This window comes from Melanotaenia boesemani, chromosome 9 (genome assembly GCF_017639745.1).
Source record: "Melanotaenia boesemani isolate fMelBoe1 chromosome 9, fMelBoe1.pri, whole genome shotgun sequence".
Classification (NCBI taxonomy): domain Eukaryota; kingdom Metazoa; phylum Chordata; class Actinopteri; order Atheriniformes; family Melanotaeniidae; genus Melanotaenia; species Melanotaenia boesemani.
The window spans coordinates 12,421,207-12,448,186 of record NC_055690.1 but is presented as its reverse complement, the minus strand read 5'-3'; the positions used below and the strand labels follow the sequence as shown (position 1 = coordinate 12,448,186).

Sequence of the window (26,980 nt, the reverse complement as noted above, 5' to 3'; positions counted from 1 at the left end):
TAACATCTGTACAATGTGAGCATATGGCAGACTAAAGTTGCGCAAGAACAGAGTGCATTATGTCATCCTGCCAGCTCTCTGATAATCATCAGACAGCAGTATATATAAAATGTTTAGGCGATTACAACACAGGTGTAGTCCTTTAATATCAAATATTTCTCTTCCAACAGCTATTGACTGAGTCCACATTTCCAACTTCACCGTACCAGAATTCAGTGAAATTGGTATGCCCTGGGCCAGACCCCAGGTGGACCTTCATGCTGGTGGAGCAGAGGCCATGGACCAGTACAACAAAGACGACCACGATTTCGAGGGCTCCCTGTTCCCCACCTTCACCCTCATCCCTGTCACAGTCATCTGTATCCTCATCTTTGTCATTGGGGTGACAGGCAATACCATGACCATCCTCATCATCCAACATTTCAAGGACATGAAGACCACCACTAACCTCTACTTGTCCAGCATGGCGGTGTCTGACCTCATCATCTTCCTCTGCTTGCCCTTTGACCTGTACCGGTTGTGGAAGTATGTGCCCTGGGTTTTTGGGGAGGCAGTGTGCCGCTTCTATCACTATATCTTCGAGGGCTGCACCTCGGCCACCATCCTTCACATCACTGCTCTGAGCATTGAGCGTTACCTAGCTATCAGCTTCCCCCTCAGGAGCAAGGTGGTGGTAACCAGACGCAGGGTCCAGTACATCATCATCGCCCTGTGGGGCTTTGCCTTGGTTTCTGCAGCTCCAACGCTCTTTCTGGTAGGGGTGGAGTATGACAATGACACGCGTCCTGACTACAACACAGGGCAATGCAAGCACACCAGCTATGCCATCAGCTCCGGTCAGCTGCACATCATGCTCTGGGTGTCTACCACCTATTTCTTTTGCCCAATGCTCTGCCTTGTCTTCCTTTATGGCTCCACTGGTTGCAAGTTGTGGAAAAGCAGAAATGACCTGCAGGGCCCCTGTGCATTGGCCAGAGAGAGGTCACACAGACAAACAGTCAAGATCCTGGGTGAGTTGTCACTGAGACATCATTTCACCTAAACTAATGTTTATGAGCGGTAAAGTCAAGGATGAAGAACAAACCAAACACACAAAACATTAAGCTCTTCATACTATAACCCCTTTTGGTTCAATTAATAAAAAAAACTCACAGTAGTAATTTATTCCACTTAACCCACTCAAAACACTGAACTGATTTAATCAGAAAGGAATCAATTAAGTAAAGTTGGTGGAAGATAAACTGAAGCCCAATGTTTATGTAAATAGTAATGAAAAAGCTGTTAACATTAACTACTTAATAAGATTTTCCAGAGTTTCTCATTAACTATTGTTTAACTAACAGAAGCAGTTAGCTGCTCATACATTCCTTTTTTTTTTTTTTTTTTAAACTACCCAAAAGTGTGTCTGGTTTGTTTGGGTTACCTAACAGTTCCAGCACTGTGACTCAAAGTTTGATGTGTGCTCTTTGCAAACAACCCCGAAGGTAATATTCACCATGGACCATACACAACAGAAATTTCACATTTAACTTCATAATTACAGCCTTTTTCTGATTTTCATTCACAGAAACTAAAGCAAACCGATGCAGGAGAGACTGAATCTTAAACTCTTTTTTGTTTTTTGTTTTTTGTGGGTAAAAAATGCTTAAACCAGAAATCCACGTGTTTGCACAGTCAGTTTGCCTTCTGGTGGTGCTGAAGAAAGGAGTCTCAGATTTCTGTTTTTCTGTGCTGGCTGTGGAAGCATTATCCCTTTTTAGAACTTCCTTTTTTTTGGGTCAAAGAAAAAGAGAAAATATTCATCTCTCCTTCAGCATGATGACTGATAGTTGTTTCAATCTCTTTTATGAAGAGAAAGCTGGTGCCATGCGTGCTGTTGATGATATGATCTGGTTAATTAGCGTGCTTTGTCTGAAGCTAATCATGTCCTGCCACTGCATGCACTGATTAGCCTGATTTCCAGCTCTGCTATATTGTGAAGGAAACCATGTTTTACACTAGAAAACTGGTCAAGCCGGTCCATCTTTTCCAAAAGTTTAATTATGGTGCATTCATTATGATATTAACGCTGTTCATTAACTGAGCAGAAACAGTGCAGAGCTTATGCAAACTTCAAACTCACATTTCTTGAATCTTGAATTGAATCGTCATCAGAGGTTGACATCAATCAGCTTCAATGGCAGTTCACTTGCAGACCTGGATCCATTTTCTATCTACTGATACATTCTCATAAATCACTCAAGTTGCAGCTGTGGCATCATTGTGTTACTGCTATTTTTAATTCACAGTCAGGGCAGACAAACCTTTCGTTAATTACAGGACTGACATTTACTGTCCTTACAGAAATTACTGCATCTACTACAGACTGACGATAGTTTTATCTGTAGTGGCTTCTTGATCAATACTGGTGACTCAATAATTAGCTCGACCCTCACACATCGCTACTTTTGTTTTTTGTTGAATTTGAGGCAAGTTTTCTGCTCAGTGGACCTTTCTGCTGCATTTGTCCTCTAATGTCTTATACCTACCTTTCTATATTATGTGACTTTAGTGTTGGAGCCAGTTACAGACTACAGTCACATCTGGAAACTAGTCGGTTGTGTGTGGGGTGTGTGTAATGTGTGTGTGCTTCAGGAGAAGCTCATTTGATGTTTCAGTAATTGCTGCTGGGAATTAATAAATGTGAAGGTGACAGGAAACTTAAAAAAAAAAAAGCTTGAAAATTAATTTTCTTAATCAGGCTCTTGTTATAAACACGCCCAGTATGATTTTACCCTTCAAGCTGAAAAGAAACAGGTAAGTTTCACATATTAATGATATGTTTTTTCTTTTCTCAAAATTTGAAACAACAACGTAGATGTAGCTGACTGTGTATAAAATGAACAAAGCATGCCGGTCAGAGCCTTTATAGATCACTTATTTGGTTTTGTTAAAAACAAAATTGTGAATGGAAAAACGTCAGTTCTTTGTGACTATTTCATGGCCATTTGTAGTGACTTCTGTTGTTGCTTGGCAACCTCATGGTGAAGCCTGGAAGTAACTAGATGTCATTACTTACTTACTTACATTTAATACAGACCAATGGGGGAAAAAAGTTTTAATAATTAATTTTATTTTGAGCTGTAATTTGGTTGATTTTATTGTTTTGTTGCACCATGGAAGCTGTTTTACCTGCCAAATGGCTTAACTGGGCTTAACCTAACCCCCAATGTGCTAATACTTATTTATTCCTCCCAACTTTCTCTCCCTCACAGTGGTGGTGGTGTTGGCCTTCATCATCTGCTGGCTGCCCTACCACATCGGCAGAAACCTCTTTGCCCAGGTGGAGGACTATAAAACGGCCATGCTGAGCCAGAACTTCAACATGGCCTCCATGGTGCTCTGCTACCTCAGCGCCTCCATCAACCCTGTTGTCTACAACCTCATGTCACAGAAGTATAGGGCCGCGGCCAAACGCCTCTTCCTGCTGCACCAGGGGCCCAGACAAACCCACCGCAGCCAGAGACAGCTCTGTGTGATTGATCACAGCTCCACCCTGAATGAAAGCCTGACTGGGGTCTGAGCTCTTGTTTAGCTGTACGAACTGGAGGGAGTTTGCAGGTTTACTTAAAGTTTAAAGGGAAACACAGTGAGGATGTGCAGATTAGGGAAGTTACCTTTAAGAGGGGAAACGGGGCTCTGTGTGTCACAGCACACCAATGCCAGGTCTGATTTATTACTCCTCTGTGATATTCTTATCACTGAGACATGATGATGATTATCTGCCAGGTCACATTGTAGTTTTTGTCATGAGCGTATGTGTTCAGCGTCTGAGTGTTATTCACCTCATGCAGCAGTAGTCACCCCCAGATTGCACCCTGCTATCTAGCTTTTTGTTATGTGCATAATTTCAGTTCACAGTTATGCAGCACTGATTAATAACTAATCTCTCTCTGTTAATGAAAGATGTATAATGACTTCATTTGTAATTTTTGATTGTTGTCAACCACATGCTGGTGTGTGATTGAGTTTGTTTAATGTACAGTGAACAATTGCTGTGATAATGTTTGTTCTCCTAAATTCAGAAGAAAAAAAAACCAAGTAAACCTATTAGCAGTGGGCCATTAGTTCTGCAGATCTGTAAGTGTGTATTTTGGTGTGTGTGTGAGTGTGTTTAAACAGATACATTTGATGAAAGTAGATTAGAATGAAAACAGGCATTTGTTGTTTGTGTGTGAGGCCACCTGAGCCCGGAGGTTTTTGGGGCTGTGTCGTCGCTGATATGGCTATTATATTAAATAGGTTCTGAGTTAGATTTACACGGGCAGCCTGCATCCCTGCATCACCATATTCAAAGTAATGGCTGCTCTAAGTGCTTTTCAAAGGAGAACAAAGACATTAGGTTGTCAGCTGAAGCAGCGATTATTACTTTTACTGCTTTGACTTGCATATGTTGTACAATTCTTTTTCAGTAAAACAGATATCAGAAAAACACTTTTGTACTCATGTGCTTCTCCAAGAAAAGTGTTGTCAGAGTTATGTATTTTAACCCTTGAAACATCTAAAATAAAGCCTTTTTTCCCAGGTTCTGCCTATCATACATAATGTTCTTTAAAAAGAACTGTCATGATTTTGCCCATGAATCATCAGGCCTTGGTTTGCACAAACACAAAGAGACATAGTTGCTCTGGGCTAACTCATCCACATGACACTTTTTTTCACAGTCATTCATCTCCTCACCAGAAGAGCTGCAAAAGTCTGTGAAAGCTCATATCCCACAGACCATCCTGCCATCACCTGGGGGAAAGATCAACAAGCAGTGTGGCTCCTCTCATGGTTATTTTCCTTGCTGATAATGAAGAAAGTTGCTGCAAGCTGTTTATCCAGAGCTCTCAAAAGCTCCTTGAGGCTTTTTTTTAAATGTTTACTCAAATAATTTTGCTTCAGAAATACACAATTTATTGTATGTGACTTTGCTTTTCAGTACATGCCTTTTACGGTCTCAGAAAACTTATGTATTGTGCAGATTGCTTTTTGGCTTTAGTATAAGCTCAAAATTATTTATTTTAACCATTAACTTTGAGTAAAATTTAATGGCACAATTACTGAAATATTTACAAAGCTTATGCCATTGTTTCAATTTAAAAGATTTGTACATAAAATCTGTTGTCATCGTTTTAGTGCGATTATCTTTTCCCCCACAAGGGGGAGACAAAGTTTGTAGCAGCAATGCACCAACAACCAGGGTTTTTTTATTGTTTAGAGTAGTTTTGCTATATATTAAGTAAAACAATGATCAGAAAGTAATTTAAACAAACAGATTAAACAAATACAAAATAAAATACCATCATATATAATTACCATATTTTGAATAAAAGCTTGTTGATTTTTCCTTTAGATTTAAGAAGACCTTCATCATTCTCTCCTTTAGGCCCATTGCTACAAACTATTAACAGCAAATGATCACTTCCTGTTTAGCTCTTAATGCTGTTTTGAGTGTGGCTACAGGGAATTCTGCTAAAACGGAGTTTATTTAGAACAACTCACTCTTTAAAGCTCAAAGGAGTACTCCTATCCTTGTGACGTTTTTGCCGTTGCAGTGCCATCTCCTTCGCTTTGTTCCCCTCCCCAAACTGGAAGCTTTTCCCACCCTGAAATGACTGTGAGGTCAGTCATCTCAAACTACAACTGTTCACCATGAAGACTGCAGTAATTGAGAGCCAAGGGGATTTCGAATGACGCTTTTTGGAGGTGTGAAGTAATTTATCTTGTGTGAACATAAAAGCCTGACATGGTTTGTGTAACTCACCTGTTCATCTTTTTTAGTCTGAAGAGGCAGACATGTTCCAGAGCAGGCTCTGTGGGCTTGTTGCACAACTGGGTAACATAGAGATGACAAACAAGCCATTGGCTTATAAAAAAAATCCCCAGGCACAGTAGCACTTTAATGGGGGGATGGTAACAATGATAAACTTAATGTATGAATCACTTATCACCTCATTATAGAAAGCTTTTAGTAGCCTGCTCTCAGTGTTTAATGGGCATTGCTGCTCAGAGACGAGCCAGTACTCTGTCTATCTCCATGTTATGGGAGATTCCTGCAATTTACAGGTCTTGTTTTTATCCACTCTGTAATGTTGGGAGTACTTTTTCATGAAAATGTAAGTGTTTAAGATTGGGTCAGCTGACAGACAAACTAAACTCTTTAAATCTGTCATTGTCAAATCTGTCAAACTAGATCACATCTTACTTTTGAGAAAAAATAATCAGGTATAAAATCACGTAAGAGGTACGGTTGGTGTCACTTTCCAACCCAACATGAGAACTTATTGTAAAAGGAAACTACCCTCTGCCCAAGTTCAAAATTCTCATTATTTGTTCATGCAGGTCTAAACAGCCATGACTACTGGAGAATATGTGACTTCAAGTAGTCAACGCATGCCAGTTGTAGAAATAGCTGCCATGAGTATGATGTCAAAAGAGAAAGTGTTTTAACCCTGATTAGGAACATTTTCTAGTCCCAAACTATTTATATTATTGCCTGAACCCAAAAAGGACATGTCATAGGTGCTTTGGTAAAGTTTTGCTGTTTTGTTAACTGAATGTATCTCAGAACTGAAAAACCTGTTGTCTCATGTTGCACTTGAACACATCACAAACACATTAACAGTCCTCCATCTTTCACTGGAGGATTTTGTGGCATTTTCTTATTTTCTATTGCTTGCAGGCAACCGAATGTTTTCATGGGGTACAGTGTGTGACAGTTACTGACACCTAGTGGTAAAGATTGGTATAGCAATGACTTCAATTGCCAAGCACGGTTGTGAATGAACAGTGGCTGTCAAGGGCCAAAATTCTTCCAGACATATACTGTACATGTTGTGAGTGGATCCAGTGGCCTCAGTTACAAGCACTACAGGTAATTACTTCAAAATTGTGTTCATGTGTACTGTCGTCTTCTATTTTCCTTTTTAAGATGCACTATGTAAATTTCCAACCTTAAAACTTTGTGTTCCTGACTTTTATTATGCACATTTCTGGAGCTTTTGCTGCCCAGCAGAGTCCCGGGACTGAGAAGCCGCACTTCACAACTTTCTTTTCCGAAATGTTGCAGCTGAGTTTCACTTGCACGCCACACTAGCAAGCAGATATCAACAGTACTGTGGCTGATTCAGCAAAGAAATGTAAAAGGACATTATTCTAAGTAGAGAAAAAGAAATAAAGAAAGAACAGAGCAAGAGATAAGACAAAAGTCAAGATAAGAGTGTCTTTAACTGACTGGAAAGAGCTTACAGTAGATAGGATGCAAGTTGGATGACAAATTATCTGTTGCTAGGGGGGCACATCCCCTGCAACACACCTGGTTCAAATGAAATAGTTCTCCACCAGCTTAATGTCAAGGTCTGTGCCAGCCTCTTAACAACCCATTTATGAGTCAGGAGTGTTGCAGCATGGACGTATTGAAAACCTGCTGAATACTGGCTCAAGAGGTCTGGAGTTGTTTTGTTTTTAACATTTCATCCTGCCCATCAAGACATGCTACCTATACCTTCTGCACATGCGTATAGCATGAAAACGTCATTTCTGTTTGTAGTAAGGACACTCCCATAAATCCATGTTGCCCTCAAGTCTGTGTCTAACAGCTGTACCTCAGTGTTGTGAGGCTTTTGTCAGCTGTACCTCATGAAATAAACTAATAACTTTCATTTCATATGTATTCCATATGTATTTTAGGTATTTTCATAGAAACTGTAGGCATATATATATTAAAAGTATTCTGAGTTTTTCATTATTATAAAAGCCCAAGAATATAAACCTTCATCAATTTATACTGAAGCATATCTTTATACTAGGACTGAGTAACTGTTGTGGCATCTTGCATGCACAAATATAGGCTACTGTGTAAGATTGCACTTTTTTATGGTGTATATATAGCATCATTTTATACTTTTGAGGCATCACAGCTTTTCCGTGTTGTGGAACTTTTGCTTTGTGAACCAAACTTAATTTTTATTTATATGCTTGTTCATAGAAATTGTATATTATAAATTTGTTAAACTAGTTTGAGTGTTTCATTATTATATGTGAATATCTACATTCATTAATCTACACTGTGGAATCATCCTACCTGCATAATATGCTCCACAAGGTAGCATACTTTGATGGGATCATTTAAACCATCTACTGCCAAATCCTCCAACCTGCATTAATATATATGGTTTGAAGAGGTAATTTATACTGTAGAGTCATCCTTCCTCCGTTAATACAAAAGGTAGCATACTTTGATGGTGTAATTTATACTGTCTAGATGTCCTACCTGCATAAATATATGATATAAAGCAGCATACTTTAATGGGGGTCATTTAAACTGTTGAATCATCCTAGCTACATTAATTTATTCAAAGTTTAATTTTTGAACAACCGTGATGTTATTTCTTAAGGTCGTTCCTAAAGGGTACTTTAGTTAGTTTAAAGATCATTAATCCACAAATATGTGATCTTTAAACTAACTGACAAAGTAGTTTTGAAACTGTGACAAAACTGAATTGTATGAAAAATACTCATGGTTTTCTGTTCTGATAGGGCAGCACAGATCCACAGATAAGCCTATAATTTCAGCCTGTGGTAGCGCGTTTCGATAAGATAGCATGTTTTGACAGGACACAGGTGCTGCAGTTTTAAAGATCAGATGTTTCTCATTTCATACACAGAGTTGTTTGTCCGTTCAGAGACACCATAATAAAAATGATGTCACAACTATGGTATCTCCCATGTATCCCATGGCAAGTAGATATAAATGGCTCATTCTGAACGATTATTCTGAACAGTTATTTTTGTAAAGTGATTAGATACCAACAGAAACACATTTTTTAATTATATATTTCATATTTCGGTCGTTGACCTTTGATTGTGTTAACATGCTGCACCTTTAAGAATATGAACAAACGACTTGATCATTTCACTGAGAGGACAAATGAAGCTGAGAGTGACCATGCCAGCAATTATTTATTTCAATAGTTATCTTGAGATCACAAGTCAATTATTCTGTTATCTCAAGAAAACCAAGCTTGTTTTTGCACGATAATAAGTTCATTTATGTTGTTATCCTGAGAATTTGACTTTTGTTTTAACCTGACCCCTTAATGATAACAGGCTACTTAATGATGATAACATAAACCAGAAGCTACAATATTTTCCTAAACCTAACCAAGTAGATGAAATGATTCTGTTTGACCAAAAATCTAATTAAACACAAACTGAACTGAAAAAACAATCAAATAAATAGCATGCAAGCTGCATGGTGGCAAAGTACCCGGCTAGATTGGTGGGAAGATTTTCTTTTTCTTTAATCCATGAATGAACGGTGGATCTAGGCAGAAGGAAACTGTTGACAAAATGCTTTACACCCCGGGAGTGATCAAATGTTAACACTAGGTGGAGTCAGAGAAAACCGATTTTTCAGGCTGCCTCGTGTTTTTCTGTTAGGACACAATTACATTTTTTCCCCAAATATGCCAAATGTTAGTGTTATATCAAGTTTAGGTTATTCTGTATACGGAAGAACAGTATTTTATATTATAGGAAATTAATGCTACAAGCTAATAAAGAGAATGAAGGATTTAATACATCAACTTCAACAAGAAGTATAGTTGGAGGGGAAGAAACTCAGCCCAGTTTCCAAGTTTCATGTGCACACACAGCTTAATGACACACACACTGCCTTGTTGCTACTTGGGAGTCATATGTGCGTAAAAGTTGTGCGCCCCTCCTCTTCTACGTCCACGAGGCTGATTTGGCTCCAGATATAAACACAGCGTTGCTCTCTGTCTCGCTTTTCTCATAAAGCAGCACCCACTTTGTTCCAAAAAGCCAAAGCAAAGGAAAAAGAAAAGCAGGAGGGGACGATCTCGGGCGCATTCCCTAGGATGGAGGTAGAAACTATTTGACTCCAAGTGTAGTTCTCCTGTACTTGTAAGCCAGATGTTTTTGACATTTCACTGTGGGTGTGTTGCCATGGTGTGGCTTAAATTGAAGCATTGCATCTGAGGTACGCTCAGTGAATTTTCCATGTTTATGACGCTGCGTTATGTTGTGATAATCTTGAAGTTCTGGGGACTTGTTTTGTGCAGCCGCTTAACTTTTTAGTAGTTTATAATAAGCTGTTTTCCCCCGTTGTGATTCCTACAGGCTATATCCTACCTGTCGCATTTAGTTTAACTTTTTTTTATATATACCACAGGCAAATTTCATAACAAGCGACAACAGTGTACAAGGAAGGAAATAGAGCTGATAGATCGTCTGTCACGAGCCACTCATTGTGTGCTGCAAACGTGTGGAATGAATGTCATTAGTGATTTTCCACAGCATATGTATGTTGAATCCTTTTTTTAATCATCTCACCTCGCTGTCATAAGCCAAACTCTGTACTCGCCTCTGTATGGGGAGGATTTTCTTCTTCTTGTGTAAGCTTTGCGGGCAGATTTGGTGGCCTCCTTCCTATTTATTTATTTATTAATTCATTTTTGAATAAGGTCATTTAGCCTTTTAAAAACATTTAATGTCATGTAGAGAGTAGAGAAACACCCCCCCTCACAACATACCAGGCAGCAGGGAAGTCATCTGCAAGAAAGTCCTCTCACATTTTAATTTTGGGATCTAAATTATGCTTTTGACCAAAAAAGTGGTGTTCAAAATTGCATGAAATTGACTTACAGGATCAGTCCAACTACAAGTGTTAGTTTAGCTAGTAATCACATTTACATGGCACTGAAACAAAACTGGTCTTTCAACATGTTGGTCTGACTTAAAAGCGACTATCTCCAACTGGGCTAATACGCTCAGATAATGTGATTTGAGGTCAAATACTCCTGTATTTATATGTTAGCTAGACTAGATTGTGCCGCAGAGCTCCCAACTTCCATATAATGTACATAGATGTGAGTTCCCATCAAAGCTGCTTTTATACACATATTTTGTTTTTCTTTTTACAGACGGCCAAATTAGTCCAAAATTGTAACTGAAAAGCACCTCATTGAAGACTGTGTCAACTCTTCATTGTATCAAGCATTTCCAATTTCTTTATTTTCATAATATTCTGATTTTTGTAACAACATCATCCTCTGTCAAAATTTTTCTTCAACTAACTTAAGAATGATGTCATTGCAGTAAATACATAATTTGTGGCACAGTCTCCCACAGAGAGTGTTACAAGTGTCCTCTACATTTGCAACAGAGTTCAGAGCATTTCCACAGTAAACATACTTCAATCAAAAAGTTGAATTTCTTCCTGTGCATGTATACTGGGTCAGGTTGAGCTAAACTTGACTCGCGTGCTTTTAGTAGTGACGCAAAGATCTGAACTTCTAGGGCGAAATATGGTCATTAAATCTATAATTGGTGGAAAGTAATTTAAAGACAAAGACCCTTAGTGTTTCAGTAACCTTTGTACTAATAATTTAAATTAAAAGATGCAAATGTGGCATCCTCATCCCTGGCGTATGTTTCACCACCAAGTTAGTGGCCAACTCCAAGCAGGCTTTTTTTTTTTTTCGCAGTCACCATAGTTTGGAGTCGGGTGGAAGGGAGTATTGTGTAGTTTGTAATTTCTCTTAACATCCAACATATTGAACCTGTGAACTTAATGCTTCTACCTGATTTTGGTGAGGAGCTATCTGACCAAAGCGCTGCTAGAAGTTGTTCATTATTTGGTGATGGGGGATGTTTGCTTTTACATGTATAGTCCAAGGGGTAGTGACCAGTTGTGGTTGATCAAGCTTTGTATGAACACAGTCGCAAAGTGAGCAAAAGGGCATAGTCATGAAAATATGAGTGATTGGTTCCCTTCTCCTGAGGAATGGTCTATCCTGGATTTTCCAGTCTCTTATTCAGTGTGATCATCACTAGTTTTATTCAAAGCCCCACAGGAAAGTTGTGAATGTTGTGTAGTTTTCAGAGAATATTAATTCATGGAAATTCCTGTATTTTTATGTTTCCTATCTTGGAATGACAAACAGCTAATCGGCAAACTGGAAAGTTGTGCAGTAGAGTGCATGCTTGTACCTGAGGACTTCTACTGTGTAGATGTGTGTTTTGTGGAGTGGTGGTTTTCCTTTAATGGAAAAACAACACCACAGCTGGAGGAGTGAGTATTTGGGATTGCCTTGCCAACCATATGGTGAGCACATTTATGATGTAATGCATAGTAAACTTAATAGACCAATAACAGTCTGTACCAACCACTTTGCTAATGAGTTATTGACGTCATCGTCACAGTATAATTATGGGCCCCTTTACTCACACCTTTACTCAAATATTGCAATAATGTTTTGGTGCAGGATGAATTTGTCACCCTATGAATATAAAGCATGATACCTGATTCACCACGAGGCTTGAAATGAAGACTGTCAGCTTTAAGAAAAACCTAAGAAACTGTTGTTTCAGTCAGAATTGTTATGGTTGGATCTGTGGCAATCACACATCTGTGTGTAAAATGTGTCCTTTCTGTACTGCTGGTATACCTGTAAAAGTCTTGTAATTAAAGAGTCTTGATAAGATGAGCACATTGGGATAAAAATAGAAACCATCAGCACCTCATGCAACATTTAAAAACTCAGATTTCACTGACATTTTCTCATTTTTTTCTAACATTATCTGTATTTAATATTGTCTAGCTCATTTTCAACCTTGTGCCCACATAGTTTAACTGCATCATGTTCTGATGTATGAACTTTAAATATCCCAAAGGACATAATTAGGAAATCGGTCTCTGCAGAATCTTCTCACTGAAGTTACTGCAGTTTGTTTCTTGCTGTTGCACAACACCTTGAGTTTTTCTGGAAATAATGCTGTGAAAGCAAGTAACTGGCTTTCTGGCAAACTGTTGCTGTGTCAGTTACATTACACTTACAAAGGTTGATTTCTCTGAAGATTACTTGTGGCGCTGCTTAGTTGTGCTTTATATGACATAATTTTGCATCTCACTTCCCCACAAAGTGACACAAGTATGCAGCATGGGCAAAAGATTATTTTCTGCTGAGGTTTTAACCATATTAAGAGCTGATGGATAAGTGTTCAAATTCAATGCAGTCATGAAAGATAATGAGAAGATGATAATGCAGGTTTTTTAAAAATCCAAAAGAAGGCTTTGCAAATGTTTCCTCTGTTAGGAAGAGGATTCGGCGTGTTTTTAAAGCCAGAGGGACTCATGTAGTGTGCTTTGGTTGACAAAGAAGGCCTTTTATGCTTCAAAATCAATTTAATTTGATTAAATTAGTACCACTGTGCACCCTAAAAGCCATTAAGTGTGGTTGGTATGAAACACTTTCAGAACTGGATGTTTAATCTGAAAGATGGTAGATTACGTTGGTCTGTTGTAAAGTTTGCACACTGATTTATCTGCATTTACATCTCTATATTGACATGTGGGTGCTTGGCTCATTGGAAAATAGTTGCACCTTTATGACCAAATAAATGGTTCATAAACCCTCATAATCTCTTTACTATTTTTTCTGCCTTTTTATTGTGAATTGTTTCTCTACTTAACTATGCTATTTGCAGTCTTTTCTTTAACACTGTACATGCAGTGTACTTTGACTCTTTGCTATCATTGATCTGTTTGGGTTAGACTCTGCCTCTTGAAGTTTCACTCCAAAGTAGTGCATGGCATAGTGAGATACAGAAGGTGTAGAGGGAACTACAGACAAGATAACAAGGATGCCAGTCTTTAAAAAAGAAAAACACCCAAGCTTCTGGCTTGCGTAGAAGTTATGCAATGAATTAATGCAGGTGACAGCTGTATACTAAAACTTAACCACATCAGCATGACTGACTTGACAATTAACATCTCACTAAAAGCTGGTTTGGCATGAGTTGTCTTTAGGCATCTGCAGATTGTTAAGCAAGTTGAATTTTGTAAGTATAATGTCTTTGAATGTGAACGCTGAGTCTTTCGATGGACGTAGGAACTGCACAACAACATCATCATGAGTTTGCAACTTATCAGATTGCCCCACACGAAAGATAGTCTACACCGCCTGCACCACCCTTTTCTAATTTTGGCATTTGGCCATCCTTTTGTTTCCCTTTTTTGGCAGAAAGGAATTCAAACATAAGTGCTGCAAGTTCTACTCTGCAAGTGCCATTACCCCAACCCCCCTTCACCAAGTCTCATTAGCATTTCAATACAGGCTGATGTCACAACTTATTCTAGATTCTTAGTATTTATGATTACGTCATAATTTTGTTCTTGATATAATTAATTTTAGAATTGCACTAAGAAGCTCCAAGAAGTAAGAAATTAAACTCTTAAATTAATAAAATACACCAAAACAAATTTGATATGATGCCCATTACAGCTACTGGGGCTACATTACCAGTTTATCAGGTGCACCTAGTTAAGACTGACCTCTGTTTATGTAGTACAACAATCCTGAAATAGATCAAGTCATTCAAACTGTGTGTAGTTTCATGACTAAAACAGTGTGTACACATGAAGAAAGAATTATGTATATACATAATTTTAACCACATTTATAAAACCATGCATTGGTATGTTTCCTTTTTACAAATTTATAAACACGTGCAAACTGATTTCCTTATATAGTTATCAGTTCTTATATAGTTAATAATGAATGAATGCAACATTTCCCTATTTTGTCATTTTCACATAAGACTTTGCTTGTACCACAATTAACTAGACATGGGGATGAAAGCGACAACAAAGAGGAAGCATAACTTTAGCAAACCTAAAACTGAAACATAGAAAAATTGAGAAAATGAAATTTTTATGTTCTGCTTTCAGTCCTAGAAACATGAATTAATAGAAAAAGAAAGTAATAAATTTAACAGATTAAAGGATCCTGTCTGGATTACAAATGAAAGTCAACACAGTGTCACACTCATGGGCGGACGGTGGAAATCTTGTGTGGAGAGACTCAGGAGAAACATTTATGTTGTTTTTTTTTCTTGAAAAGCCAGAAAAAAACTAAAGGGATTCAGCCAATATACTAAAAGTTAAGAAGGGTCTCTTGATATGTCTTAACTTTTAAAGTTAAATGCGATGAATGGCTGCAGATATTCAGAGTTCCCATATTTTATAAGTTAAACTGTCACCTTCCCACTCCACCTTATATATTACACTGCTAAAAAAATGTCTGCAGACCTGAAGAATGTATGAGGTGCGCACACACTCTCATCCCACATCTTCTCTGGATAAATACCAGTAAAAAGGCATAAACACAGTTTTTATGTCTACACATCTTGATGTCGGCTATACATGTCAGATTATAAGTGTTTAAGGTACTTGATTGTGTGGCCATTTTGCAAGCTGTTTCGTTAGGCTTGTACGTGATAAGTCGACAGATTTCCTTCCACTTTACTGGTTTATTGTAAGAGAGAGATTTGAGGATAGAGGAGCGAAAACTCACTAAGGAGTTATTTGGTTGTTTTATGTCAATCTTAAGAAACATGAAATTATGCAAAGGCTACGTTTTATATGTCACACCACTTGTCAACGCCTCTAAATATTAGTATACATGTGACTTTTTATACTCCTCTTGCAGATTCACTATATTCCTCAGCATGCATTTAATGTGCTGGGACAAGGTCAGAAACTTTATAATATCCCCATTACTGCATTAACATTGTTATAACTCCATCACAGCATAGGCTACTGCCAACCACAGCCGAATGTGACCTTATGTATATAGCTAAGCAGAGATGACTCCAGACTGTGTGGCACAGAAACTACACTACAGTTAAGTTAGTTAACTCACATGGCTTCTACAAATGATATCATCCAATGTTTTTCTGTGCAAAATTGGCTTCCATGCCAAACCTCTATCTTTCCAGATGTTTCTTTTTTTCATTCTTGTTGGATAAAGAGGGATAAGAATACCAGAACACCATGTGGATCCCCAAAGGTTTCTTGTCTAGCTTCAAACATTTGGGAGAAGCAATCTTTACAGTGAGCTGTTAGAATTTACTTAACTTCTGTTTCTTATTTTTCACTCTCGTGTCAGGTTATGTAGATGACGGGCTGCTGCTATCATACTGAAATATTGCATTGCACGCTGCCTTCAGTTCACATATCTTCAGAATCTGTTAAACTGCAGTTGAAATGCATGTCAAAGACTCTTGAGATCTTAATGCCTTCGTTGAGGCATGTTATTACATTTAAGAGAAAGATTTTGGCCTTGTGGACTGTCTCAGGGAATATCACTTTTATCAGCAGCTTTCTGTTCTTGATACATCTGAATTTATCTTCCCACCACTTGTTTTATTCCATATTTGTTCCACTTACAAACATGTACCGGTCTGTGTCAGCAGCACCCCACCCTCATTCCCTTGAGGCGGCAGCCACATGTGGATGGGTTTACCTCATCTTTCTGGTTGAGGACCACGCTGTACTTGTGCCAGCGAGAACTGTGAAAAAATGAGATCTTTAGATGAAATCTGGTTCACATCATACTTTCCTGGAAAGGCAGCAAGCAAGGTAGCTGTTTTGGTTTGTTATTGCTGAACAAGTGTAAGGAGAACAGAGCTGGTGGTTTCTCTCACAGATCTTGCTGACAGCTGAACTACTTTGTGATTTATCTGTCTTTCCTGTTACAGATTTTTGCAGCTTCTAAGGACATACAGTATGAGGATATAGTTATTTTGATAGAACTGTTTAAAGTCTTCAGTCTGACAGCATCTTTATCAGCTCAGTAATAGATCGCAAGACCTGTTGCCCTCAGATTACTGCTATTATATCAAGAAAATATGTTTACTGCTTGGTATTAACTGAGCCTGATATCATGTGCTTATGTGTGCTCTTCTGCCTCTGGAAATGAGAATCACAAGAATAGTCAATAACTGGCTTTGTGTGATCGCTCTGCTACTTTTTTCCTTTTGCATCTGCTGGTCATGTTGTAAACCTCGTGTTGCCATTCACAGTCCGGAAATAAAGACACTCTTAAGCACAGCGCATGGGGCAAATGTACAGTTGAAACCAGAAGTTTACATACAGTGTAAAAAAAGATATATAAACCTTATTTTTCTTACTGTCAGAAATTAAATCAGACCAAACCTCTCCTGTTTTAGGTCAGCTAGGAATACCAAAATTATTTCTATGTGCTACGTGCTGCAATAATAGAAAAAAGAATTACTTTCTTCAAAGTCAGAGGTTTATATACACAAAGATTATTATGTCTTCAAACAATGAGGGAAATCCCAGATGATGATGACATGGCTTTGGGAGCTTGTTTGACATTATGGGAAAATCCAAAGAAATCTGCCAAGATATCAGGAAGAGAATTGTGGAGCTCCATAAGTCTGGTTTATCCTTAGGTGCAATTTCCAGATGCTTGAAGGTACCACATTAATCTCTTCAAACAATTATCCGCAAGAACAAACAACATAGGAACGTCCAGCTAACACACTGCTCAGGAAGGAGACGGGTTCTGTGTTTCAGAGATGAACGTATTCTGGTCTGGCATGTGCAAATCAACCCCAGAACCAGAGCTAAAGACCTTGTGAAGATAATGGCTGAAGCTGGTAAGAGTATGTCACTATCCACAATCAAATGGGTCCTGTACTGTCATGGCCTAAAAGGTCACTCAACAAGGAAGAAGCCATTACTCCAGAAGCAACATAAAAAGCCAGTTTACAGTTTGCAAATGCACACGGGGACAAAAACCCTCATTTCTGGAGACATGTCCTGTGGTCTGATGAAACTCAAGTGGAACTGTTTGGCTATAATGATTATTGTTACATTTGGAGGAAAAAGCTTGTAAACCTGAAAACACCATCCCAACTGTGAAGTATGGCAGGGATAGCATTATGCTGTGGGGCTGTTTTCTGCAGGAAGAACTGGTGCACTTTATGAAATAGATGGCATCATGAAGAAAGAACATTATTTGGAAAAACTGAAGCATCATCTCAAGCCATCAGCCAGGAAGTTGAAGCTTGGTAGCAAATGGGTCTTCCAAACGGACAATGACCTTAAGCATACAGCCAAAGTCACAAAGTGGATTAAAGACAACAGAGTCAATGTTTTGGAGTGGCCATCACAAAGCCCTGATCACAATCCTGTAGAAAATTTGTGGACAGAATTGAGAAGACGTGTGCGAGCAAAGCAGCCTACAAACCTGACTCAGCTACACCAGTTCTGTCAGGAGGAATGGGCCATGATTCCAGCAAACATTTGAGAGAAGTTAGTGCAAGGATACCCAAAATGCTTGACCCATGACATACAGTTTAAAGGCAAAGCTACCAAATACTAATAAAAGCTTCACTGAAAAAATCGTTCTCCCATTATTGCAGCATTTAGCAAATAGCAATAATTTTGGTAATCCCCACTGACCTAAAACAAGAAATGTTTAGTCTGATATAATTTACAACAGTGAGAGGAAAAAAAAAGGTTTATGTATCTTTTTTACACGTTCTGTAAACTTCTGGTTTCAACTGTATGTTTGTAAAGAGTTGACTTTGTCTTGACTTTAAGGCCATGGCAATTTCTGGAAGAATATATTTTCCCAGAAAAAGTAACAGTTGTAGTAACATCAGTGGATAGAGTTTTTAGTTTATGTAACAAAAAGTTTTTTTTTTTTTTTAGCCACTTAAGTCACATGGTTAAGACACCACTTTGAAAAGCTGTTTTTTGTTATTTCCTTTTTAGACATGCTCAATTGCTCCATATGCTTGATTACAGTTTGTTTCAGATGTGGTCTAACATATCCATACACACTCTCTGAGGACCTGAGGGGTTACAGAGCAGAGCTAGGATCCAGGCTCCATGAACAGCTCTGGGGCTTTTTCCCAGGCCTAGAGCCCCAGAAATAGTTTGCCCTGCTCTCTCCTGCAGAGAAACATAGTTTCCCACTCTTTTAGAGCTGAGCTTGGGGTCCCAGTTGTGTAACGCATGTTCAGTACTGATAAGCAACTCTAGGCCTAGCATGACTCATCACTTTGTTTTGTCTTCCCAGTTACACAGCTGTTGCAAGAGTTTGTGAACAGATCGAGAATTAAAAAGAAAAGAATAAATAAATATATATATATATATAGACATTTTTCTATAAGAAGAAAAAACAAACTGTCAAATACTAAATACTCATTGGCCATTTATTATACTTTTTTATAACCCCATGCTGTTCCCAGTGTGGAAGATGGAGTCCCATCTTAGCCCACAGCAGCTGTGATGTTGATTCCAGTTAAATGTAAAGCCAATGAGATGATGGTGAAACAAAGCTTAGGTAGGATTAACTTTTAGTTTTAAAGTAAACAGCTGTTAAGATGTTCCTTAGTCATGGATTAGACATGGATTATAGTCACTCCAATTTACAGAAGATGAGCCAGCCTCTTAGTAAAAAAGATTCAGTTTTCTTTTACATGTTTAAAAAAATAATCCTTAAGTATAAGAAAGGAAATATGGCTACAATGCAGAAATGCAGGCAACCCAAAAGGTGAACCTCTACCAAGTTCTTCGACCTTAATAGCCTATGGCTTTAACTTTTATTTATTACTATCAAATTTTAAATAATTGATGTTTTCAAGAAGCATTTCCCAGTTGCTGATAGAACAGCTGTAAAGGATTGCTAGAAAGGCAAATAAAAACTCCCTAAAAGTTATGTCTTTGGCTGCAATGTAGCAACATATTAATGGACAGGATGAATTATGAAAATAAAACCACCACCTGCTAACCATGAAGGTAAATCAGTCATACCAGGGGCTTGTAATCATGACATGCATTTTACTGGTAGAAGGAAAAATAAGTTCAGTAAATGCTCTACAATTATAGAAACAAACATGATGGCATGCGCAAACAAAAAACAAAAAGGATTACTTATATGCTATCTACAACAATATGTTCTTAACCACACAGTATAGTCCAGATTCAGCTACCTTAAGGGGAACCCTCCTTAGCTTAACCTTTCATTTCATTTTAACATGATCAACTAAAAACACAGAAAGGCACCAAAACTTCAGGGAGAGGCAAGGCCAACATTATAAATAAAAAACATCCCTAACTAGGAAATAATAAGAACAATTTACTTAACCACAAAAACAAACTCCTTAACTTCAACGTAAACAGGTGAAAAATTATTTTCGAAAAAAAAAGGCAGCTCTCTCTTACAAAGCCAATCTGAGAAATTTAAATTAACAAGGGAACGATAAAACACAGCTTTTTAAGATACAACAAAAATAACATACAGATACAACCTGAAACCTAAGCCCTACACACATGAACACACAAAAAACAAAAACAAAAAAAAACATGGCATAATGACTAAAGTGGCCAAAAGGCTCCTCAATGCAGCATTGATTGGCTGGGAGAGACCACTGTTTGGCAGCAGAAGGAGCATCTAGAATCATCTGGAAAACAGCACATTACACAAGATTTAATCACTTTAATCAATCCCTGTTGTTCATGTAACAAGGAAATTACACCTGTGTGAAAATTAGCCAAAAATCCCCTAAATAATTTTTTCAAACTCTTACCTAGCTGCAGAAAGCCTTTGCTGGTGTGATACTTGTCCTGGAGGTGTTATAGAGTTCTGAACATGCTTTAACCCTGTGCATATTCTGTTTTTGTTATTTGTCAAATGCTTTAACTCCTGTTTGTCATTGTCATTCATTCATTCATTATCTACCCCTTAGTCCATTATGGGCTGTGGGTAAACTGGAGCCTATCCCAGCATTTTAACAGGTGAGAGGTAGGGCATGTCTTTGGATGGTGCGAGGAAGCCACACATACACGGGGAGAACACGCAAACTCCACACAGACACCACAGTCCAGCCTTGTTTGTCATTGTATATTATAATATATATATATATATATGTATATATATGATTCTAAAATTCTAAAATGCATTTTTCGTTTTTCCATCAAAAGTTCTCAGAGCAAAACTAAATAACAACCTTAAAACGCTGTGCTTCTGAATCGTATTGATGATGTTCACTATACACAGTCCTGGAGCTGCCATTGCGCTGCAGCATGCCAACGCTTAGAAACCAAACTTCAGAACGTTTTTTTTCCAGCCTGTGGCATCACATGACAGCTGTATTTTCTTTACAGCACTGCATCATGAACTAGCAACTGGATTTCAATACATTGGCTGTTTTGGACGCACAGCATGGTTGACTCAGCAAAAAACACAAGGAGGAAGCAAGGAAAAGAAAGAACGAGATAGAGCAAAGTATAAGACAAAAGTCTACATCAGACTTTTACTGGCTGGGAAGAGCTCAGAGAAGACAGGTACTGAATTAGCCTTTGCTAGAGGGCGCCACAGTGAGAAAATCTGCCAAAATCCATTAGTGTTGGTTTTAGTTAACTCTGAACTACCAAAAATAGGAATAACAGTGTCTAAATTACATCACTTTTGCATGAAACCAATAAATGATCAGCATATTATTTTTGGTGCCCATGAGCAGAATTCTTTTCCCAACATAAGATGTAAAGTGCCGAGGCAGCCTACAACAAAACATGAGAGCAGTGGCTATAAGAAAAAGCCCTCTTTCTTTTGCTTGGACTGTTGTGACTTGAGTTTGCTCGGGAAGAGGCGTTTGTTTTTGAAGGACAGGAAAGAGTTAACAATTAGAGGTCACAAAATAATGGAGAGGCGAGTGGGTGGTCCCTGGTAATGGCTGTTTATCACGTATGAGAAAGGAAAGTTCAGGAAAAGGGTTGGCATGTGGATCAGGAAAACACAGAGAAGCCTGAGCAGAGGCACAGCAGGACTAGCTGGTGCTGTTTCAGATATGGGTGGAGGGAGCAAGGTGGTGAGATCATGTTGAGAACAGGGGTTGGGGGGAATAAAGCGTGTGATTAGCATGTGGTATGTGTATCTGTGACACCAGGGAGATCCATGTGTTCATGGGCAGCGGTCCAAATTGTGCAGAGAGGAAGTGGGGTATGGTGAGGAACTGGGAGTACACACCCAGGAAACATGACAGAACTGGCAGCTGTGAGAAAAGCTTTATAGTGGTCAATAGAAGTAAGATGGAAATGTGATGTATTATGAAAGCCAGAGAAAGAAAGGGTGGGGCCCCACAAGCAGTGACTAAGATGCAAATCATTAATAGCAACATGATGCATGAGAATTTCCACAATCCTGGCACAGCTCAGGCTGCAGACATATGTAAACAAACGCCTTGACCCATTAGTAATCCAAACACCCTGTAAAAATGAACCTGGAAAAGGAGAAAATGTTTTAAAGCTTACATTCCAGTCCGACGCCAACTTATCACTTAAGCCACAGATATGTGGAGTGAGTTACTGTTCATGAAAGGGAAGTGCGGAGGAGGGCCGTGTAGCAATCAGCTTGGGAATAATGGAAGAGGGAGAAAGGGGCCAAGAAGTGATAACAGTCTGAAGCAGCAAGGACAGGTCCCTGCTGTCACAGGCTGCAGCGTGATGATCAGCAGCTGCTGAGAGAAGAGCTCACTTCCTGTGCTCTCAAATGGGTTCCTCAAAAGATGGCGCCAAAGCCAACATACTGGTAAAGATGGAATCCATCCTCCCTGCTGTTTCCCAACTCGTCTGCATTTTCTCATGAAGGAGAAGTGAAACCCTGTCTTTATTTTAGAAGGTCAGCCCATTTTGCTGCTCTCTATATGTCCCTCCTCAGTGTGACAACATTGAGATGGTGTTTGCACATCTAATATGGTAAATCTTAAAGCTGGAGTAATGATTGAACCCGCAGTCATGGTGAGAGGCTGAAATAAAGGTCAAACAATCAAATTATTTTGTATTGTTAAGGCTTTTTTGTCATTTATTTTCAAAATAATGCCTGTCCCCAATCTGGGGATTAAAGTTATCTACTCTACTTGAGCATGTTTCAAAGCTGTTGTTCAAATAAAACATTTTCTGTTTTATATTTTTTTCCAGAAGGATTCTCCATCCAAGCCATCTGTGGCTGAGTTGGCTGGAAGGTTCAAGGGTCATATTCTGCCAATGCCCAACTCCAGTGATGAGGTAAACATGATTCAGACAGTGCCACATTTATGTACATATATTTTTATAGCAAGCCAATTCCAAAAAGTTATTACGGATCTTGCTTCTTCTTCCTCCTTTTTACTTGTAGTTGCCATTTAGAAGAAGACCTCCATGTTCCCTGAAGTTGCAAAATGATAATGAAGAGTCAGATGTGAGTAATTTTGTAACTCATGAAATTTGTGGGAAGTTCCCAGAAAACAGATTTGGATTTGTTTTTTTTTTTTCTCACTGCGGCCTTATAATTTGTTGACAAATCTACAGTCTTTATATTTTCTTACTTATTCTTATATATACCTGCTAATATGTTTTATGTTTTTTATTTACTTTATTTCTGTCCCTTTATATTTTTCTTTTAAAATGTCTCAAATGTTCATATTGTTCTCCACTTCCTGAATTTATGAAATGCAATGCGTTCATTTCAGTCTCTTGTCTAGGATCAGCAACCTTTACTTAGAAGTCACATTGCAACAGCATAGAAATGCCAAAAAAAGACAACAAAGAGAAGAGTGAAAAATGAATAAGGGATCAATTTAAATAATCAAAAAATATATATAAAGCCAAAACAGTATCATAAACAATTTATTTACTATATATTTCCACTTTTTCACTTTTTTGTGATTTTATGTCTTCATTATTATTTTTTTTTTCTCTTTTGAGTATTAATTTTTCTAAGTTTGTTAGTCTTTTACAGATTTATTCATTGTTGTGACGCCATCGTTGCACAGATTTTTTACTCGGCTTCTAACTTCTCTGCTGACCTGTGCAGAGAACAGATGCAAACATTCTTCTTTCATATGGCTGCAGTTACAGATGACAAACAGACATTATTTATAATATAACTTGAAGATCTTGCAGAGTATGTACGTTTTGGGAGGAATAATGCCCATGTAACGTCACAATACAAATGGAAAGAGGCGTACATCTTGAACTTCTGACTGGACTGTGTTTCCTTTGTTCCCTCGCAGAAAAACGTTTCGCCCAGTTCCTTTAAAATAAAGAAGAACTCTGCCATCATTGAAAAACTGCAGGTTGGTTTAAATTTTTATTGGGGGGGGATTAACGCCGTACTGTGATGTGGATTTTGTATGACCAGGAAATTGAGTATGTTCCAAAAACTGCCCCCTACTGTTGTGTTTGTGCTGGTGTCAATGGGCATTCATATACTGGGGAGAAAGGGGAGGGGCTTGTCCCTGATGCCACAATCGGCTCAGATTAATGAGCTAAAGGGATGAAGGGCCACAGAGGCTCTGGTGGGGCTCTAACTCATTCTAGATCCTTTAGTTAGTTTCACCCAGCAGGCAGCCATGGGACAAAAAGGCTGCCGATTCTCCCTCTTCCTCTTCTCCCCGGTACAGGTAGGATGTTCTATTTGAGCATGAATCCTTTTATGGGAGAGGGGGCAGCTGATTTTAGATTTTATGTATTGGTCTTCAGTTGTCACAGCACTTTGAACATTTGAAGGAAATTTGTGGAGTGGGAAGGTGGCATGTGCAAGCACAGCAATGTCTTGTACAAACCTGTGTCATACTAAATGCTCATGTAATGTTTTTTTTTTTTTTTTGTGGAAAAAAATGTTTACTTTTTTTTTAAGTTAATTTAATATTAACTTCTACAATAACAACTACAATAATAATAATAATAATAATGATAAGAAGAAGAAGAAGAAGAAGAAGAAGAAGAATGTCTCAAATTGAGTCTGGTGCTAATTAGATTTTTCTCAAAGAAATTTTTAAGGTTTACTCTTTTTTTATGTATTTTTTTTTAATCTACTAGATGTTATTATATTGCATAGATTCAGTATCTAGCTTTCTTTCTGCAGGCCAACCTTGCTTTGTCACCCACTGCTTTGCTGCCTTCACCCAAGAGTCCTGATGTAAAGCTGCAGCCTGCATCACTGTCCCCAACAATGCCCTGCAGCCCCCTAAGTCCCACCGTGAGACTGCCACATCTGTCCAGCGAAGATGAGGATCCCATCAGCTTCGACAGCCCTCCTGAAGGCACTCCACTGCCAAGCTTCAACAAGGTAAACACGTCAAATGAAGCTACAATATTAAAGATAAATAGATCTGATTGTTTGTTACAGCACCTCCTACAAATACAATGGCTTTGGTTTTATCAGGTTAAACAGTTGCAATCAGTTGATGTGATTATTAGAGCTTATTTTCAAATACATTTTAATACATTAGGAGGTGCGTCTTTCAGCTATTTAATTATTTAATTTTTAGTTTTTCACTCGAGCTGATTGACGAATAAATAAAAATGAGGTCTTGTCCCTTTGGAGTCCCTGAAATCTCTCTCACGCTACTCGCCAAGTGAGCTGTGACGACACAGCCGTGCACATGCACAGACTCCCCGCTGATGTGCCTTTCATTGGACACTGTGCATCTTCAGTTTAAGCAGGTCTCAGATAAGCTGGAGCAAGATGGTGGATTGAAGATGTAATCCCCTTAGCCTAGTTAGAGTCCTTGCTTACCATTTGTTTGGTGTTTTTAGCACGCAAGAACCAATTAGATTTGGACTATTAACAGAAATTTTCTGAGCATAACTGATGTTTTTTTATATTTCTGATGTTTTGATAAAAACTTGTAGATTTGTGATGTTGACAGTTGTGTTAAACATCATTGTGGTTCTTGCTCATCTTTTCCTCACAGACACGAGCACGATTATCATTCAAGAGGCGTCCGCCCACAAGACAGCACCGGAGGTCAGCTGGAGAGGAGGCGGGAGCCGCTGGGAGTGGTCTGTCTCCGTGTGAACTGCATGCCCCAAATGAAAATGGGGACAAGGAACAGGTTTATGACAACCTGACTGAGGAAGCTGAATTTAAGCAGCTTGATAGTCTGACAGAAGTTAAAAATAAGGATGAGGACTGTGAAAAGATAGATGCTGATGCAGCACAGAATGACCCAGACGTCAGGGAAAAACCACAGCAGGAAGTGGAACAAGACAAGTGTGCAGAACCTCTTGAGGAAGAGGAGGAGGAACCGAAGCCTTTCAAGTCTGCCGAGCAGATGGAGGATGATGTTAAGACTGAAGAGGGTCAAACACCCCAGGAATCACAACATGATGGGTGTGAACTGTGACTGTTTATAATAAGGAAAAAAACAAATATAAGTTATTCTGTGCTTTTTATTAAGAAAACTCCTTTTGAAGAGTTAATCAGTTTAAAATGTTCTGGTTCATGCTCTTTTAATTTCCTCTGTCACCCTCTCCTGGCTTTTTATAGAACCATAAGTGCTGGAGAGTCAGGAGAGGTAGCTGTTATTGTATACATGGAAATAAGTATGACAGTAACCATGACTACAGGAAGTTTCCTTCTTTCATGTCGCACCAAGTCTTCAAGACTCTTGTTTTTATAACATTTTTTTTTATAAACAAGTCAAAGACTTTGATAAGCGTGCACTTCCACATCAGGAGTCTGTGTCATGTATTCAGAACGTCTAAAATACTGAATGAAAGGCAAAAATGTTATTAGATTTCCTAAATGTATGCTGACACACACACATATATAAATATACATATATATAAATATATATATTAACATAAGATTATATGCTTTGCATAGTTCCATGTATAGTATCTTGGTCTATTTTTCAGCTTGTTTTGAGTGCAACCTAATGTAAAAATTGCAGTCCTGCTATGGAGTGGATCAGGTCATCAAGAAATGTTCAAATAAACAGCTTTCCATAGTATGTAAAGAAAACTTTATATTACACATTACTTTGCTAGATGCAGCCAAATGGTTAAATTTTTAAATGGGAGGTAATTCATACATATGCTTATTTAAAATCACCTCCAAATGTGCAAACAGCTTTGTTGGGCCTGTTGCACATTAAGAAACATTTTATTTGCTAAAACCACATTATTATTGTTATTGACACTAATTATTTTTCTATATTTGTACATATTATCCATTTTGACACTCTGTGGACAGCAGTACTTCCCACAATTTTAAAAATGTCATCTGGTTTTCCAAAATGCTACTTCACGTGAACGTCTATTTCTGCCAGTATGTACTTAGACTTTT

General features: G+C 38.3%; 2 protein-coding genes across 7 annotated transcripts; both read left to right on the top strand.

Moving 5' to 3' along the window:
* Positions 1–226: 226 nt before the first annotated feature.
* mlnr (motilin receptor) lies at positions 227–3,562 on the top strand. The gene is made up of 2 exons (XM_041995139.1): positions 227–1,010; positions 3,255–3,562. The coding sequence occupies exons 1-2, from the start codon at positions 227–229 to the stop codon at positions 3,560–3,562; spliced, it is 1,092 nt and encodes a 363-aa protein (XP_041851073.1).
* A 6,201-nt stretch (positions 3,563–9,763) lies between these two features.
* Positions 9,764–26,345, top strand: zgc:153184 (uncharacterized protein LOC751652 homolog). 6 transcript variants are annotated; one of them, XM_041994876.1, is made up of 6 exons: positions 9,764–9,911; positions 22,846–22,932; positions 23,042–23,104; positions 23,919–23,981; positions 24,773–24,976; positions 25,605–26,345. In XM_041994876.1, the coding sequence occupies exons 1-6, from the start codon at positions 9,906–9,908 to the stop codon at positions 26,034–26,036; spliced, it is 855 nt and encodes a 284-aa protein (XP_041850810.1). In that variant the 5' UTR covers positions 9,764–9,905; the 3' UTR covers positions 26,037–26,345. The 6 variants fall into 6 exon arrangements, with proteins under 6 accessions (XP_041850810.1, XP_041850811.1, XP_041850809.1 ...); XM_041994877.1 differs by having other exon boundaries at positions 9,779–9,911; positions 22,849–22,932; XM_041994875.1 differs by lacking the exon at positions 9,764–9,911 and adding an exon at positions 20,977–22,456.
* Positions 26,346–26,980: the final 635 nt, after the last annotated feature.